The 19,621-nt window shown below is 36.8% G+C and overlaps 1 protein-coding gene across 6 annotated transcripts in view; it reads right to left on the bottom strand.

Moving 5' to 3' along the window:
* ZDHHC21 (zinc finger DHHC-type palmitoyltransferase 21) overlaps window positions 1-19,621 on the bottom strand; it is a 39,230-nt gene that overhangs the window by 13,251 nt on the left and 6,358 nt on the right. For 3 of the 6 annotated variants that reach the window (XM_040579290.1, XM_040579291.1, XM_040579292.1), the window contains exons 3-7: window positions 18,744-18,945; window positions 17,872-17,970; window positions 14,652-14,763; window positions 12,948-13,086; window positions 2,919-3,035 (exon numbers count right to left, since the gene is read on the bottom strand). In XM_040579290.1, the coding sequence (XP_040435224.1) occupies window positions 2,919-3,035; window positions 12,948-13,086; window positions 14,652-14,763; window positions 17,872-17,970; window positions 18,744-18,897 (621 nt within the window). In that variant the 5' untranslated portion in view covers window positions 18,898-18,945. Of the gene's footprint in view, window positions 1-1,996; window positions 2,327-2,918; window positions 3,036-12,947; window positions 13,087-14,651; window positions 14,764-17,871; window positions 17,971-18,743; window positions 18,946-19,621 lie in introns of those variants that run through there. The other 3 variants (XM_040579294.1, XM_040579295.1, XM_040579293.1) reach the window with 3 other exon arrangements.

The raw sequence follows: 19,621 nt of genomic DNA, 5'->3' as shown, positions 1-19,621 counted from the left end.
GGGCAGCTTCAGCAATCACTGAAATTAATGCTTTCAACAATAGCTATGGAGCAATGAATATAACATGAATGCTTTAACTGCGCATAACTATGCCTTCAAGTGTTTGAGTTTCTTTTAAATTAACATCACGTCTGCACTATTACACTTGAATGATTGTGTTCTGCTGTTAAATTTTGATCTGTACCTTATCATAATTTAAGCTTAATTTCAGCATCGACTCCTTGTTTTAAACAGCTCATTTCAGATACAATGTGCTTAGTTTACACAGAAGGGTTAGATGCTGAAGAGTAACTCCAGCATAGCACACAGTAGGAACGTCGCTATCTCTTGAAGACTGCAGTTCATTGCTTCTACAGAACTTGAACATCTTCCATGCTGTGTGCTCAAGACCGTGGGTGGGTGTATACCCAGCTTCTATGTTTCCCTATTCTACGCATCACAGGCATGTCTTTGGGAAGCCTGCAGAGAAACTACGCGCTCACTGGCTGCCCTCTCCTCTGCCTTTTCCATTGGCTAGCCAAAGCTGTTAGTAAGTGCTTATGGAGGAAGCAAATCCCCACACTACAATGCTGACAATCAAAAAGCATTCGTACCGAAAGATCTGACACAACTTGCAGAGTAAGCACAACCTCTCCAAACAGATCTGGCTTTATTCATTAAGTCCAACTAGCTGTTCCCAAGCAGATTTCCACAAAATGACTGTATTGTTTATGCTTGCCAGCTCTATACTCACAAAGAAAGGAATGAAAAGGAAGACAACAATTGTACTGCTAGTATGGAAATGCTTTGAGCAGGGGGTGGACTAGATGACCTACGGTCTTCGATCAGTCAAAGAACAGCATCCATGCGGTCTGAATGAATTAAGGGTCTGGAGATCTCAGTAACAGATATCTACTTCCCCAGCAATCCAAACCCAACAACCGCAAACCTAAAACTTGTCCATGTGAGGCAAGCACAACAGCCCCTCTTCTACAGGGAGAGTGCAGCAAGAGGCCCTAATGCAGATCCGTACTTTCCAGCATCTGCCTCTCATAGTCCATCCATACCCACAATTACCATGGTTGTGTTCATTCCACAAAATTTGGAAAAGAGGACAAAAGGGAGTATCCAGGTATACTGCAGCTCAGCAATCCACAGAATTATGATTTAAGCACATAAAAGGAGGTTGGAATTGAAAATGCTATTAGCCCACACCTGTTTCAGAGTAGCAGCCAGCTCAGTAAGTGCAATGGGATGTATTTCACAGTATATTGTACAACTGACATAAAATAGAAGGGCCTTACAGTGCTTTGTAAGAGTCTGCAGTGGTGGTAGCAGCCTGACAGCTTCAGAATGGTGAAAGAACGTACTGGGAATTCATGCCTGTGGCAGAGGAAGCACAGCTGGTATCATGTTAGAACAGAAATATCCAAAGTTTTAGGTGTATGCAACAGAATCAGGTTCAGTCTGAAAGTGTTTAGGTATACTAATAGTATTTATATAATTTCTGTGTTTTAGTGTAGTACCGATTACATGCCTTTTTGTTCCTTCCCATACATCTATTTAAGAGAGACTAAAATGACACCCATACTTCAGCACCTGAAATCTAAGGCTCCCTGAGCTTCTGTATCCTGCTGCTGGGAGTGAGGGTGAGCAGAATTCAGATCTCTGCACCACTGTGCCTTGCTGGGTATCCAGCTGAAGTATCAGATCAGAAAAAAACCCAACTCTAGAGGCCTCAGACACAAAGGTTGTGTGCCAGCACTTAAACAGGCAAGTGAGAATGTGTGAGCAAGACCCTGGAAGAGAAATTAGACACACAGTAAAGGTGCACAAAGGCAAATCTGAAGACCTGGAGGCTGACAGAAAGCACAGAAAGCATTCTGGTAGAACAGCTGTAGGATGGCAAAGCATAGCTACAGTCACACAAAGAGCAGAAGGCAGTGAATTTATGTAAAGGTAATACAATAAAACCAATAAGCAATATTTTTGTTTTATCTCACAGAAGGAAAAACTATACAGTGATTTTTGTGCTTTATTCCATACAAAGGAATTACATAATACAGTTAGGAGGTTTTCCATTATGCACCTACAAAGGTTAATACTGTGTAAATCCGCATAATCCCATAAAGAAATCTCAGGCAGATCTCAATCAGTTGTGGTCATAAAGATGCTGTCATCTTGTGTTCATTGTCTTTTTAAAAAAGTTTTTCAGGCCAGATCATACACCCTTTCAGACATAGACAGATCCAAGTGATGTACTCTCGCTGGTCAATGCCGTGGTACTTCAAATGCTTCTATGGAATCTCAAGATGACACTAAAGAATTCACTGGCAGTGATTAATGTCTAATGTACAGAACAAGATGTTACACTGACAAAAGCCTGTTTCTTGTAGTTATTTCCTACATTAGCAAATTCATATAACTGGAAAATTTTTCCATGCAGAGGATTTTTTTTCTGTACTTTTAAATACAGAATATGCATTTGGACTATAAATTGTACCTGTACCCATTCCGCAGTTTAGTAACTGAAGAGATGTGAAAGTAAGCATGGTTATTAAAATACTTTACAAAAATTCAGGGTGTATGATTTATCAGCGAGCCTCGCTGTCACAAAGTATAATTGAGACCAGAGTGCGTAAGAGTTTAAAATGAAAACAAAAATGAAACCCCACAAATATGAACCTTGCACACTGCACAATTCCAGGACAATGTATGTTTTTGTTTTACTAATACAAATCAGGATACTGCCTTGATAGGTGAAGTATTAGACACTTGTTTGTTAGAAGGCTTCTTAAGACTTCCTTGGAGGCAAGTCCTGACAGAGCACATACCAAATAGGTGCCTCAGCGCAACTGCTTCTCTATCCTCCCCTTAAGTGCAATCTGTTTTTATTTTGAAAATAAAACTAATAAATACTTCTGAAATTAGATACTTACAGTGAAAATACCCATTAGCTGAGTGTAAAAGAGTCCACTTATTCCACCTAATATTATTAGACCCATGAAGGCAGATATTCTTAGGAGAGCAAGTTCATGTCTAAATACAAAAACATCCTAGAACAAGACAGAGAAGAGAGAGACTTTAGCACTTACAAATTAATTTATGTCTTTGAACCGAGTGGAAATACTAGGTAAGATCTGTTCCCAAAGAGCTACAGCTAAAGGCAAATATTGGATTTTTAAGCTACACTGCAAATCATTGATACATTTATATGCTAAAATTATAAACCAGAAATCTTTTATTTATACATGTAAACAGTTGGGGTTTTTTTGCCAGACTGTTAAAACTCATTCAGGTATTTAAGATTTGGGAACAGATTGAGCTCAAATGGGTGATTCCCGAATCTTCCATCTCAAACTGTGCCAGATGGCTACACACAAGCTCCAAAACATTAGAAATCCATTCTGTTAAACAGTCTGATTTATAAGACACCTATATCTCTGCTCCCAGACACAGCAAATTTCATTTTACCATCACCTCTGTTGTAATAGAAACAACATTCCTAGATTGACTCTTGAAGATGGTACCTACAAAATCCAAGTATTTGTATTGGACTGGTGTTGCTGTAATGCTGTCTATTATCCAACATAGACTTATCTTCATCTTTTGAATTTTGGCCTTAAGTGGATTACTGTAACTTTGGACATGGGTGCACAATCAAGTTGCCTTAGGGTACTGGAGAATATGAATTTACTGTATCAGCTACTCTGGAAAGCCTGCTCTCACCCAGAAGAAAATATGAAAATTGTAAGAGTTTTATAATCTTTCTCAAAGGATAAAACCTTATTTTTATCACAGGAAAAGACTTGTACATGGCAGTTACTGTAGATGTATTGCAAGTTCACACCCCATCTTACCCTTTGATAATGAGTTAACACACCCATTCTCTTATATTCATAAGTTACGATTATGTTCTCAAGGCTGTCTTTTGAACACACACATCTGCTTTTCCACTTAGAAAAGCCAGATCACAGCAGGAAACTATTAAGACCTTTCAAGTAAACTTTAAATTACAACCACAACATTAAAAGTGAACTGAATGAAAAAGAAAAAAAAAAAAAAAAAAAACAAACAAAAAAGAAAACCCAAAATACTGCTTTTGAACTTTCCTTCTTTATGTTCAACCAGTAGGACTTAAGGATAAGCAATTCTTAGATTCCGGAATACTGGGTTTTAATTAAACCGAGAATAATTAAAAAAAATCATACTTAGTTTAAAAGATTGATTTTAGATTTAAATTATTTCCATGAAGGTTCAAAATATAAACCCAGGAAAAAACTTTTTACTGGCTACTAAAGCTGTGAAGAAAGTAAATATTTAATGAACAAGTAGAACTCACTAATTAACCAGCTAAACCAAAATGCAAACCCCACCAGTCTTTTCTGAACTGGTACACCAGCTCTTGTTAGTATTGGTCTTTCCTGCTGCTGTAGAGAATATATGATTCATTTCTGTATGTTTTTTAAACTCTTCTTACTCAGGTAATGAGTTAATTCAAATTTAAATCAACTCAAAATAAAAGCATTCATACTAATCTTTATTCCCCTTTCCACCAGCCCACCAAAGCTTTAATGAAAAGCAAGGTAAGACAAAAGTTCTACTAACTATAAAATACTTTCTCTTTGTATCTTCATAGGTATGTTGTTTTATTACATCAGAAATGTTTTAGCTTATTCAAACTAAACTTGAAAAGAAACAGTGAAAGTTAAGAGTGCCAACAGTGAAGTCACATTTTGGATCTAGCAATTCCCCCATTAGAAAGAAGTTTGTAAGACAGTTTTTAGCATCCTCCCAACACACTAATTAGAAGACTTCCTTCTCTTGAGCATCACCTTCAGCAGGAAAAAGACATCACTCAACAAATGACAACAGAAAATCCTAGCATAAAGAAGGCAGGCTGCATTTTGCATTTGGCCCTTCTAACCCATGTTAAAGCTAGAGGTACAGAAAAGGAAAGGCCTTTCACACTGAAGTGAAGAACAAGGAATACTACCCTGTCTTTCCTTCCTTCCTTCCTCCCTAAAAGATAACAGAATCATAGAATGGTTTGAGTTGGAAGGGACCTTCAAGGTCATCTAGTTCCAACTCTCCTGCCATGAGCAGGGACACCTTCCACTAGACCAGGTTGCTCAAAGCCTCATCCAACTCTTCCAGGGACTGGGTATCCACAACTTGTTTAAGCAACTTGTTCCCATGTGTCACCACACCACCAGTAAAGAATGTCTTCCTAATATCTAACCTACATCTGCTCTCTTTTAGTTTAAAAGCATGATTCCTTGTCTTACTGCTACAGGCCCTGCTAAAAAGTCTGTCCCCACCATTCTTATAAGCCCCCTTTAGATACTGGAAGGCTGCTATAAAGTCTCCCCAGACACTTCTCTTCTCCAGGCTGAACAAGCCCAACTCTCTCAGCCTGTCTTCATAGGAAAGGTGCTTCACTCTCTGATCATCTTTGTGACCCTCCTCTGGACTCACTCCAAGACATTCATGTCTTTCTTATGTTTGGGGCCACAGAGCTGAACACAGTACTCTAGATGGAATCTCATGAGAGTGGAGTAAAGGGGGAGAATCACCTCCCTTGACCAGCTGGCCATGCTTCTTCTGATGCATCCCAGGACATGGTTGGCTTTCTGGCCTGCAAGCGCACACTGTTGGGCCATGGTAAGCTTTTCATCCACCAGCACCCCCCAAGTCCTCTGCCTCACTGCTGCTCTCAATCCATTCTCCGCCCAGCTGGGGGCTGCCCTGACCCAGATGCAGGACCTTGCACTTGGCCTTGTTGAACTTCATGAGGTCCACACAGACCCACCCCTGTCAAGGCTCCTCTGAATGGCATCCCTTCCCTCCAGTGTGTTGACTGCACCAGTCAGATTGGCGTCATCAGCAAACTTGCTGAGATGAAAGCTTCCACCACAAGAGACTGGGGCTTGCTGAATTACTAGTAAGAAGAGGTGACATCACTAGTATTTTTTCTAGCCATTACACAACCCTTGAGGAATCAAGGTCTCCAAGTCAATGATGACCTGTAAATCAATACTGGGCTCTCACCTAGCAATGTGTACAGACAGAACAGTGTTTTTCCATAGAAAACCAAAGTATGTGCAGGAATAGAGTCTCCTGGTAACCAGACCTTAATGACAGAGCTACTTTCACAATTCCACATTGAAATAGAAACAAGTGACTCCACAAAAATAGAAAAAAAGACCATTAAAAAAAATCAATTTAAATCACACTGATAGTAATTATACATTTAGAACATTGTTGATTTATATAAAAGCTCAACCCAATATTTACTATTCCTTCTGAGAGCTGAAAACATTTTCCCAGCTAAGAAAAAAACAATCAAAACTATAATAAATCAACTCCCAAGACTAGTCAATAATTAATCAATTTCTCTTCCAATGTATTTTGAACAGATCCTCTTGTTCAAACACCACTTTGGACTCATCAATCTCACTGCTGAGACAGCCCGCGCCCCAGCCTCCAGAATCACACTATCTGTGCTAGCACAAAGAACTATGCAGCCTAAACCACAAAGCATAAGCACACGTAAGCTGGTATCACCAATGTGCAAACGCTCTCTCACAGCACAATGGCCTTTTGTCTTGTCGCAGCTCTTTTCCACATCAGGCCAGGCTGGCACATGTGGCCTTGGCACAGATGTTAAATCATAGTTTTAACAGTGTGAGGCCTGCCCTTCAGGTAGCCCCTTTCTCCTCTCCTTTTTATCAACATCACAGCCTAACTGCTCTGTCAAACTTCAGGTCACATGGGTCGCTGCCATTGTCTTTCTACTTCGCATTTTCTACACAGCTCAGGTGTGCCCTCCGCGCCCGGCTGTTGCCTGTTCTAAAGATTTTGAAGTTCCCTTTAGCCACTACTTCTATCCATCCAGTCAAACTGCAAGGATTCTTGGATACTTATAAAAATGGATAGAAATGTGTACAATAGAAACTTGTCACAAAATAAGGACCAAAGTGTAGGTCTGTAGGATTATGCTGAGGAATGGATTACAAACCATGAGATCTGGAATCTTTAACAGGGCAAGATCTGTTTTTGGTTTTGCACAGAAAACCAGTCTCAGTGACACATTCACATGTGACTTCCTCAGCCCCATGGCAGAACACATGCCATGTCTTCATTCGTAAGCATCAACTGTTACAGATGATCCCTGCAATGAATGCTACCATTGACTAGAAAACCAGCTATTATAGCTTTACGGTATCACACAGGAGAGAGGTCAAAAACAATGACAGGTCCAGCTTAAGATCATAATCAATGATACGACCACTGCTTCCAAACTCAACTTTCTTTTTACCCTGCTAAAAACAACAACAACAAAAAATCCAACCATGAACACATTCAATGGATCCTTGCCATTTGCAGTATTAGGTTATTTTCAAGGGTTTACAGTTTTCCTTTCAAAACAGTACACTCTGTCCAGGGGACAGAGCTTTCAGCAGGACCAACACAGGACTATTGTATCCGTTCCCAAAGACACAAAGTGAAAAACAGCCTTCGTAAATTTTCATTTACAATGTAAGATTCATTTATACAGTCTTAATTCTTCACTGAAATATGATATACACAGAAATTAATATACTAACAAAATATATTAAGATACTTTATCTTTCTCTTGGGGAACGGATACCTCATATAACACATGCTAACCTGCTTGTCTGTTCTCAGTTGCAAATGCCCAAGATGTCTGTCCCAGTCTGGTGATGAAGTCAGTTGATCAACTTGGCTATCGTAAACACAGTGTAGAATACAGAACAAAGCCAGGCTGTTGTATTAAAAAATGTGAAACAAAAAATACAGACTGTAGGTTTTGTGGGAAGAAAAGGTACAAGGGAGAAAATTCATGTTAAAAAAAAAATAAATATATTTAATTCACAGAACATCAGGTGCATTCTAATAAGCCCTTCTGTAGACATATTTATTATAATAACTACTGATGTTTTACGTAAAGCACTTTTTGATTCAGGACTATTTCAGGTCTACTAAATGAGCCATTTTCTAGCCTGATTCATGACTGATTTCTTTTAAATGAGAATGGGAATAGCACTCTGATTCCAAAACCAATTGTCTACACAGAGTTCAATTCAAAGTGATAATTCTGAAATAACTTCAGATTTTAAGAAAAGGCCTTACAATCTTCACATAAAAATGACTATCAATATATTAAGTTTCAACAAAACCTTATTCTCTCAGTTGTTCCTATATATATATTTTTATTTTTTTTTTACAGACCATATGCTTATTTTCTAAATTTATTTCAATATTCATATACTATCCTTATAATTATACAGGAAGAGAGCAGGCTTATGTTGGTTTTGCAGAACACTGAGAAGGAAAATGCTGATATATTTTAATTTTTTTAAAAACTCTCACATCCTGTAGGTCATTTCATGATCCTAAGAGTAAAGGTTTCCTTTAGATTCTCTTTACAAGATAAATGGACTTTGGATTATATATATTTTTGGATTTTTAATTAATATTAGTTAACATACAATATTGAAATAAAGATTACTGTAAATAGTCTTCTCACAAAGTCTAGTATTTCCCAACATCTTTTATTTGGAATTGGAAAAGCTGAGTCCCAGACAGAGCAGGCTGACATTGCCATAATGCTTCCTCCATTATTCTTCCTCCCTGCCTCAGTATACCAACAGAGCTCAGAAAATTTTAAAAATTAGCTAAGTAACAATATTTTCAAAATATACAATGGATAACTGCAGAAGCAGGAACAAAATAAAACTAATCAGGGCAAAGGGGTTTGGATTTTTATATGTCAGTGTTTTTTGCTATGACAATGATTCTAGCAACATTTCTAGCAAACAGTATGTATCAACAAAATTTCTTTTGCTGAAAAGATTAAAAGCCTTCTATGAATCAGGTAAAATATACCGCCAAATCATTTATTTTTGCTTCTAGTTGACCAGCTCTGTCTAGACACTGTGCCAGCACAGCCATTGAAAAAGCAACTACATAGCCATGAGACTAGTATTTATTCTTCTCATCTCACTATCCACAAGACTGAATACTTCTAAAAGATAGATACAGAGTTCCTGACCTTGACGTTTTGTAATGAAGATGCAAAATTAAGAACATTCCAGTCTTAGCCTCTGAAAAACACCAAAGCTAGCAGAGGCAGTCATATGCTGTTTTATTCTAATTATATATTTTACTTCTGCTAGGATCTCATACTGAAAATTTAATTACCATTTCCTTCATTTCTAGCAGTAATTGTACTCCTCCTGCTGGACAAACAGAGGCAATAACCACAGTCTGTCTGACTTTCAATTACAAGAGCCGAGAATACTATGAAGTGATTTTTTGCTAGAAGCTGAAATATTGTATCTCTATTGAAATGGCTTAACCCTTTAAAAATAAAAACACATTTTAATTCACAAGGAAATATTAGCATGCATACAGTTATCATATTTTCATAATGCATTAATCAGTACTGTGATAAAATTATTATTTCACAACACCATTGAAAGCAATTTTAATTCTACAGCTTTTGTGTTATGCACTATTTTATATCCAAAGAATAAAAATTAAGATGAAGGCACACTGCCAAAAAATTCACAAGTATGTTTAATGAGCAGGAATAAGATAATTCCAGATGGCTGTTCAGAAAATATTATCTAGGTTTTTTGCATCTGTGCTAAACCACTAGCCCCTGTTAATTCAGAAAATGTAAGCTCTTGGTTACAGCCAAAATTTCAACAAAGAATAGCACTTCCGTGAAAGTTAGAAGGTACTGCAGTCTCTGGAATGCCCTGGTACTTCAGCCTTAATTGATACACAAAGATTAAAAAAAAATAATCTTCCAGGATGCTTGCCTAAAAACCTGACTAATAGTAAGCAAATCTCACTGGACCTGTTCATTTGACATCAGAATTACGTAATTTGGACAAATGATTCTGTGGCACAAAGTTACATGGCATCGTATCCTTTGCAACACTTTTAAAAAATCAGCTTAATGGGGCTCTGATGCCATCTTCCATGCAGACATACTGACTAGACACCTAAACAAATTATCCTTAATTTTCTGTATTTGTGTGTGCCCCCTGTTTTACAGCTGAAAAACTGAGAAAGTTAAATACTATTCGTTATAATACTAGATTTAACAAAAGTCTGAACACACCAGACCTGCTGCCTCTACTGTTTCTCATACAGTGTAAACATATTTATCTCGCTGGGGCACAGAATGTTATATACTATAACACAGATCCAGTTTTTCAAAAGGAAGAGTGTCATTTGAAGTGTCCACATATGCAAATTAATAAAGCCAAAAACCACACAGCTAAAGTAAAACAAAACTAAAGAGAATAAATAGTTTTTTCCCCGACTCTGTAAATTTAGGCAGCCAAACATAGGAAGCTGATCCACTCCTCAGGCAAATGCATTAAACTGGGTTAAAATAATTATTGCATATGTATCCTGCCTCCTAACCTGTCACATCTTCTAAGGTGTAGATATTAAAAGTAGGTCTTACTCCAAAACACTTGAAATTAATCCAGTTAAACCATTAACAAAGTTTTATATGTAATAATTTTTTAAACTGTTGTTATTATTAATAAATATTTATTATTACCTCTTTAGAGGTTGTAAACTGGTAAATATGATTTTCCTTTTCTTTTCTTGCACAGGCCATATCCAAGCAAACCATCTGGTTCCCTTTCATCCTGCTCTTAAAAAGCAAGGCTAACAAACAAAATGTGGGTTCATTATCTAAAGTAAGTTAGTCAGAGCATTCAAGGGACTCCCATCATGAAAAGGAAATATTCTGCCATGAAATTACAATGTTAGAGAAGCACCGCCAATTTCACACAAAGATTTTATCTTTGGAAAATAACACTCCTAGAAGCATTGCAATACCAATCCAGTATACAGATCAGTATCACTGAGAAGACTTTGCCCTTGAAACATGCAAACCTGTACATAGGAAGCCTTCAGAACACAGAAAGTGTAAGATTACTCTGTTGAGAAAGGTAGCAGGTTAACTTTGTTTATAAATTAAAAAGAAGTTTACAAAGATACTGAAACTAGAACCAAAGGCATTCACCTTTAGTTACCTTTCAAACCCACTAACATTCCAAAACCCCAAAATGTAGTATTTACTTAGAAGTCAGATTTCTCCACTACTACAGAAAGACTGCAATACAATATCTCTTAGCTTGAATCCAGCTAAAACAAATGAAAATAGCTCCCTCAAATCTCACAATGTCTGTAAAACAGTGAATATGAAAAGCTGATCTGCAACAAACTGGAAACAGTGTGAAAAATCGGAGTTCTCCAGTTTACATGGCAGTGTCTACAGTAAGATGCTCCAAGCAGACAGCAAATTCTACTCTTTTCCATATTTCTAGAGTCCCTTAACCCATTTAAATGGAAAAATTCATATAGATGAAAAAACAAAAAAAAATGAAATTCCTTTAGAATAGAAGTTATTTTAACAGAGATTTGCAAAAATCCTCAACTTTGGTACATTCCATATAACAAAAGATTTGTATTTATCAACTTGAAGAGAACACTTTTATCAGTACTAGATGATCCAAGGAGTACAGCCTTCCTACATTTTCAGCTTTCCTTTGACATCTCATCTCCACATACGCTTTCTTTGGAACATCACGTCCACTACAGACTGGTACGTGAGGAAATACAAAGCTTGGACAGCTATGCCCCATTCTTTTCCAGAAGTAGAATTCTTCAGGAAATGTAATATTCTTACAGCATTTAAGATACAAAATAATATAACGAACTTAAGCTGTTCCACAAAATGGAAAATGGGACTTGCCTTACCCATAACCAAAGGCCAGTCTCCAGCAGCCTTGAAAGATGGGCGTGACGTCACCAGCAGAGATTATGCTGGGGCGTCACATCAATATGGAATAAAAAAATATGCAGCACTTCAGTACTTGGAAAAAAATCTCAACAAAATTTAGAGTACACTACAAATTTCTGTGATGGTCTAAGTTTCTTCACTTAGGACATCTGGAACACTACCTAATTTTGAATATGCTTTAAACTTCTTTTCTAGGTTTTTCTCTAAAGTGCACTTGTCTAGTACAAATACAAGGTCTGTTTCAGATTTTGTGTGTAAGTTTTTATGCTTCTTTATGAGCAAGACCTCGTAACGTTCTCTTCAAGAGTATCACCTTTGCTGTTCTTGCACTTTCAAGCATTCAGCAACTTTCAAACAAACCTCTTGAATATTCTGATCATTGCAGATAATAAACGAGCACCAGACACAGAGACTTTACAACTTCTATTCCACAACTGAAGAAATTCCAATTTTATTCCAGTAAGAAATTCCAAATAAATTTTTTACTCTATTCCAATCCGTAAGTCCAGTTTCTCTGTTTGTATGTTCAACTGCGTTTTGCTGATGACAAGTGTTGAAATACAATAATGGCATATAGTTCAAGTAAAACAAACTAAACAAAATTCTCTCCCTTAACCCATATGACCATTTCAAAGAAACACACATTATTGCTTCAAAACCAACGTACATTTTTCTCCTTTCAGAATGATCACGTTTTTTCTCCTTTTTCTAGTGATACCAGCATTTTTAAATAGGGACTTAGGATAGATACATACTCAGCGTAAGTTCACACTGCAGAAAGTAAAAAAAAACCCTGAGTACACCTAGTTACCTTGCTTCTTCCCAGCATTCAGTAATCACCTCTAAAGGAGCCTAACTGGTTCTCTCCTCCTTTTCTAGATTTCTAAGAAAACTAATGTTGTGTTTCTAAACCACAGAAATCACATACCCTTTTAGAATGGTATTTTGCCACTTACCGTAAATCAGTTTGCTCACTTGGTAACATACATCTAGTTGAACTCTCTTCACTGTCAACAGTTAAGCCAGCAGAAACACAGAGTAGATACCAAAATAAATTACACTGCAGTACTAGCTATTTATTCACTTCATAGAGAAAACAGATTCTTACCCAGTTTTCTTTTTTCAGAGGCGAAAAGTAGTAGTAATGGCAGAAATCAAGTATCAGCGTATAGGAACTAAGGATCTGAGTGTAGAAACACAGCTGCAAAAACAGCCAATGATTGTCTTCACCGACACAATTATTAATCCTGCAGAGAAACAAAGTGTGTGTGTGTATATATATATATATAAAGACAGAAATCTAAACATTTTAACACTGCAGTTATGATATTGTGAATAAGAGAAGCTATGCTTATTAATGGAGCAAATTAAGAACCACTGACTAATCACTCCATCTTCAATCAAAGTGATGGTCTCTATGTCAGAGATGGCATTACTGTGAAGAGTGGTTTCCTTACACTGCCACTTGAGCGTAGGTTGCATTACTGAGATCACTGCTTAGAACAGGAGACATATTTCTCCATATCTTCATATAGCAATGATACTCCTACAATTTTAAAAATAACTGTTATTTGAGTATTACTTAAAATGTCTGCAAAATTTCATGGCAATACGTATTTATATTCTGCTACTCAACACATTGGACTGGTTATGAACTATGTAGAGTCCAAAAACTGGAAATGCAATTGTATGGTTTGAAATAAATGGGATCACACGGTACCGCAATGACAAATAAGCGTGACTTAGGAAGGAGCTTAAGACACAGAAGACAGAACAGGCATCTCTATTCAGAAACTCCTTCTGCATACTACAACATAAAGAAGTAAAGGAATCACAAGGACTCTAGAAATACTAAGTACAAGATTCAAAACTTTTGAACTCTAGGTCTAGTCTGCTTCACAGAAGTTACATGGATGCAAAAAATGTGGTCAGGGTGCAATTTCATACAAGCATTGGCACAGACATCTGTACCAAGCCAAGCCATAATGACAAAAGCACTATACTGGCACTATCTTCTGAAGTAGCGATTGGCAAAAAGGGTAGTTTGAAAAATGGTTAAATCAACATAGGATTCTGACATCAGTTCTGTCCTCTGCAGTTCATCGTTATCTTGCTAGAAATGATACCTCAGAACTACTGACAGAAATGTTTACTTTCATTTTAAGCTACAATCAATCAGTTTGAATAGATAATTTTAGCCAGATTAACTCATTTTAACTGAAAATAGTTAAAGAACACTAAAACAAGCAATTTCACTACAAAATCAGAGAAGCTATGACAAGTGGAGCATGGTATGACAGAGTAACATTTTCTATTCAGCACAGCCATTTGGCAAACTAAAAACCAAGAGCTGTCTGAAACCATGATCCATTTTTATTATTGTAAAAAAAATGCTGTTATGCTGAAAATGTAATCTTTTATTTCAATCCAATAAACATAAATAACATTTAATTTCCTACAAAAAATATTTTTTCCAGCATCAATAACTAAATTGCAACAAATCAAATCTGCAATGTACAAATTGATTATGTTCAGGAGTAAAAATTCTGATTCTTTAAACAAAGTAGGTGACTCTTCCAGAACTATATGGCATGTAACAATTTGACAATGATAAAATGTTACACTGCAACAGTTCTTACTGCCATTTTTACTTGTAGACATGATAAAGTCTCAAAGCTGTTCTTTACCTGCTCTAAACGCCAAATGATTAAGCACTACTGGGAAAGAAATAGGACAAATGGGCAACAGCCAAGCCCTTTGAAACGGTTCACTAAAACACAGCAGACTGTTAGAACAAATGTCCTGGTCTTACCATGGACAGTGGTGATCCATCCTCCTCACACAATGTCCACAACGACTGCAATGGTGTGAACGCTTTGGTCTCATCATATTACATTTGTTACATAATTCCCAATATTCTCGTTCTAGGTGAAAATATAAAGACACCTTAGACAGATTTAAAGTTAGTGCAGCCTGCTCATGATAAATCTATATGCTAGTGATTCAAAGAAAAAAAATTCTATGATCTGAGAAGGGTGAACAGCAAATAAAAATCTTTTTTCTCCACTGTCACCTTAATTAAATGGAGGTTATTACTGCCACTCTGTGCCAGCTTTCTTCTCCAAAATCCTGCTGTCTCTTACATATTTCTAGGGAGTAATTATTACAGCACAAAAGCTGTCACACAAACAAGGAAGACTGTAATTCAATTATTTTCTTACACATCCACTGTGAAAAAGAATCTATCCGATAGAATCATCAAACAATTCCAAAATCTCCTGAGGAAATACTGGGACTCAAATTCGTCAAAGATAGCTCACTAAAATAAAATACACAATGAAGACTTCAAGAGCATCTTCTGTTTCAAAGCATTTTAAGACACACATCTCACAAAATGCAATTTTACACATAAGGCAACCAAACAACAGATAAGAGGACAGGCTTGTATTTAAAATTAACACACTACGTTTGGATGCCTAATGTGAGACTCTTTAAGCTGATCTTGAGAAACAGAATACTTGAAACTACTAGGAGCTACTATCACTCAGCTTAACTATTATTTATCTCAAATGGCACCACCCAAATTAGAGGAAGCCTTTAAAAATGAGAATTCAAATTATATATTCAGAAAGTTCACAGATTCATAGAATCATTTAGGTTGGAAATAACCTTTAAGATCACTGAATACAACCATAAACCTAACACTGCCAAATCCCACTAAACTATGTCCCTAAGCATGACATTTACAGATCTTTTAAATACCTCCAGTGATGGTCACTCAACCACTTCCCTGGACAGCCTGTTCCAGCGCTTGTCAACCCTTTCAGTGAAGAAATTTTTCCTAACATCCAATCTAAGCCTCCCCTGGAGCAACTTGAAGTTGTTTCCTCTCATCCTATGGCTTGTTACTTGGGAGGAGACCAACACCCGCTTCACTACAATCTCCATTCAGGTAGGTGTAGAGAAAAATATTCAACATGGCATCTTCACATGGGAAATAAAGCACACCAACACTGTAATACTTCCATTCACAAAAGTATTTATTTTCTTTCTTTAATTAAAATCAGTATATCACTGACAATCTTAAATAATTTGACTGGTTATTTCTACCTAAATAGAACTTCTTCGCTTCACAGAAATTTCTTAAATCCCAGGGCGCGGGGTGGCGGGTGGGGGGTGGAGGGGGTGGGGAGGGGGGGAAGCTTCTTTTTTACAGCAGGTCATTCTGGAATTTCATATGGTAAACTATGTAAAGAAAATAAAGTCAAATTTAGCACTTCTGAGCCACCTGCAGGCAGCTCTAATCTTGTCTTTTTTGCTGCAAAGTAACATTTGGACACTGGAAGTAAAGAAGCCCAATATCTGAGATCATTAAACTAGCAACCATGCCAGATGGAAACTGATTTACAATCTGTTCCCATAAATTCAATGTCACAAAGGTGTCACTCCCTAACAGGGAAGCTATCAGCAGAGTTCAGGAACATTCCAACCTCATTTTTTAATACAACTTATACCATGCAAAAGTGTATCTTCCTGTCAATCTTGAGAGTACCAGAGAACTGAAGTGCTACTTTAGAAAGTACAAACCCCCTGATATAGCACATAGCAAATCATAACTTCAGTGTCACAGTTGAGCCCAAGTGCTCCACCTTCAGAACTATCTACAAAGAATCATTGCCATATGGAATGCATGGAGCAAGAAGAGTCTGGAGAGCTATTCAAAGGGATCCCCTAAAAGAGAAAGAAGCATTTGTGCACAATGGGAATTTGTACTCATCCTGGTATTTTGCAGGTAAATGAACATTCAGTCATAAATGTTAATTATCTGTAACTGCACTGAATGCCTTCATTCTCCAGCTCAGGTTCCAGAATTCATGATGTTCTTCCTACATCAAAAACATTGACTGGTGAACCCAAGTCTGAGCCACCTTGCATTTTACTGGATCAAAGGATCAGTTACCAGGAGCAGAAAACACAGACATGAGATCTTCTGTGATCGGTGTTTCACATCTGAATCCCTGGGAGATACATCCCTTTACACAATCTGCTGCCCAGTCTGTGTGCATTGTAACATCAGCACTGAGGCTAAACAGATCACGTTTCCAAACACATCATCCTAGATTCTCATTAACATCAGGAAGAGAGAGCAAAATGTTAATCCTGGCACCCACCACATTGCAAAACAAAACTGAAATATGCACTCCTCACTGCATTTGATACATTTTCTACATTCAAAAAATATTTTCTGTTCATGTGACAAAGCTCATGCTGCTTAACAGCCCTATGCCATTCTAAACTGCTATGCAAAAGCAATATACATTGGACAAGCACCTTTGATGCATAGCATCAAACAGTTAATTTAAAATATTCGCCTCTTCTGTGGAGAATTATTAAGGTTTCAAATTCCCTCCAATTTCTGGAGCATCAGATAGTATACATGAATTATGGGATAAATTCACAAGGACAGAAGGGAATTCTCACAGTAAGTTGCTATTCTATAGCAATGCAATGTAACTAGTGTCATGTTTCTTTTGTTAATAGCCCATACAAACATAAGTCACTGAAAAAAAAACCCTGTAAAAAATGCACAGGTAAAAACCAGCATAAGAATACCTTCTACTACCACTTTCAATATTTCACAAATCTACTTAGAAAAAAGCTGTAGAATTATAACCATCTCTAAACATCTGTAATTAAATATTATCAAGTTATAAGTATATGCAGTATGTTTGAAAGCCTAGAATGCAAAAAAAATTCTTCCCATTGAAAGATTTCCTAGAAGTTCCCACATAATTAAACTTCTGATGGAATACCAGTTTTGAAAAAGAAGTTTTGAGCCTACACAAGGGAAAGTGCTAGAAATGAAGACATTAAGAACAGCGGCAAGCCAATTTTAATTTCATTAACAATATAGGCTTCAGCAGAGATAGCTCATGGTTTCCATCAAATCTCACAAAATCAAATTGATTCCTAATTATTTTGAGGACATTAAAAAAACTTTCATTTGATTATATAGAAACAACTTAATGTACCTGTAATTGGTATCTTTGGGTTTTCAGGTAGCTTTCCTGGATCAGCTATTGAGGCTCTCAGTAATGAAGCTATACAAAACAACGAGCAGAAGTAATAACCTGAAAAAGTAAATAAGCATTTGTTAGTCTTTTTCAGGTGTACAAAAATATCTACTACACACTGCATCACAAATATAGATGCTCCAGCACCGAGTTGGAAATTACTCTGCATTCTCATTCAATTCCAAATATATTTTTGGTAGTACACAGTCTACAATATTAAGTCTTCCCCAGTCCTAGAAAGTGAGAGGAAAAGGTAGCTGTGAACACTGTTCAGATAGCACCAGCAGGACCACCACTATGACCTGACTACTCTGTATAAAAAGCTCCTCCAACTGTCTTATCAAATAAGCATCAGCCATTCTACACCTCAAAGCCTCTACATGAAAGGACATTCCCAATAGTCCACCTTCACTTTAAAGTTGGTTTCAATTATAATTAAAGCCTTTTCCCCAGCAAAACCTATCAGCGTAACTCAGCTGACCACCCATCAAGGTTTGTATGACAAAACTAACAAAACTCAGTTTGTCAACCATTATTACTCCTACCCCAAGCACCAAGAGTTGTCAGCCTGAAATTCTGTCAAGTTCTAGCTACAGGATCTGAAAACCAGATGTTTTTCCCCAGTTCCCACACAAACAAGTTTTACCATTACACCTCTGAAAATAAAGTGTCTCAACTTCTCAGAACTCAAAAATGTAGGATGCATCCCAGTACTCTCACCCTTTAACCTGCACCTTACTCTTTATTTTCTGATCTGTTTCATATATGTTAGCTACAGCCCAAAGATACTGTTTTTACTAGTAAAAATTCACTAATTTAAATTGACTTACACAGAATTGCCACAACTGAGATATGTCCCTCTTCATAGTGAGGAAAAAGGATGACTTTTGGAATGAAGATCGTATTGTACAGCCAGACAAAGATAATCAGGCCCATACAGCACCAACCCTGAGGGTCAACCACAAAGTGAACTCGTCGTCCCATTGAATACAAACAGGTGATGAACTGTCGACCCAGGAATAAAAAAATATCCTAGAGGTAAATAATAAAAAAAAAAAAAAAGAAAAAAAATAGTTAACCAGTATCATGCAACTTGCAGGGTCCCACATACATTTAAATAGGAAAACTCCAAACTGTCAGCTATTGATTAAAGGAATTAAATGAAAACTTAGACATTTCACATGTTCAAGTACCAGGAAGAGAAGTATTTTATAATTTCATTAATGAGTTATATATCACTAAGAAGTAATATTTATCATCAAGATGCAAGTAAAATAAGCACCTGGAAACATTATTAAGTAATTGGTAAAGCAAGCAACCGGCAGCCAGCCAGCAGCAGCCAAGAATATAAACATTATAGAAGTATCCCATCAAAATAAAAAGGTAGCAAATCAAAGAAGGAATACAAGTAATGATTTACATTACACAAGGACGCATCCCACCAAACTGTCAGTCTCCTAATCACATTTTAAGTTTATTTTTTTAAAAGCTTGTATGCTAAAATAGCCACAAGCTTCCCTAGGAATTTGTCATTTTTCCCTGCTTAAAAAAACTCCTTCATGGCAGTTACAGCAAACCAATAGAGAAAGAAACCACCGACCCTAACGTCTATCATGTAGATCATTAATAGTTATCATACAATACTAAGTTTTCTCACTATTAATCACACTTAAAAAATCATTTCCATTCTGATAGATTTAGTGTACTG

The sequence above is a fragment of the Falco naumanni genome, chromosome Z (genome assembly GCF_017639655.2).
Source record: "Falco naumanni isolate bFalNau1 chromosome Z, bFalNau1.pat, whole genome shotgun sequence".
Lineage (NCBI taxonomy): Eukaryota > Metazoa > Chordata > Aves > Falconiformes > Falconidae > Falco > Falco naumanni.
This window is presented reverse-complemented; position numbering and strand designations above follow the sequence as displayed.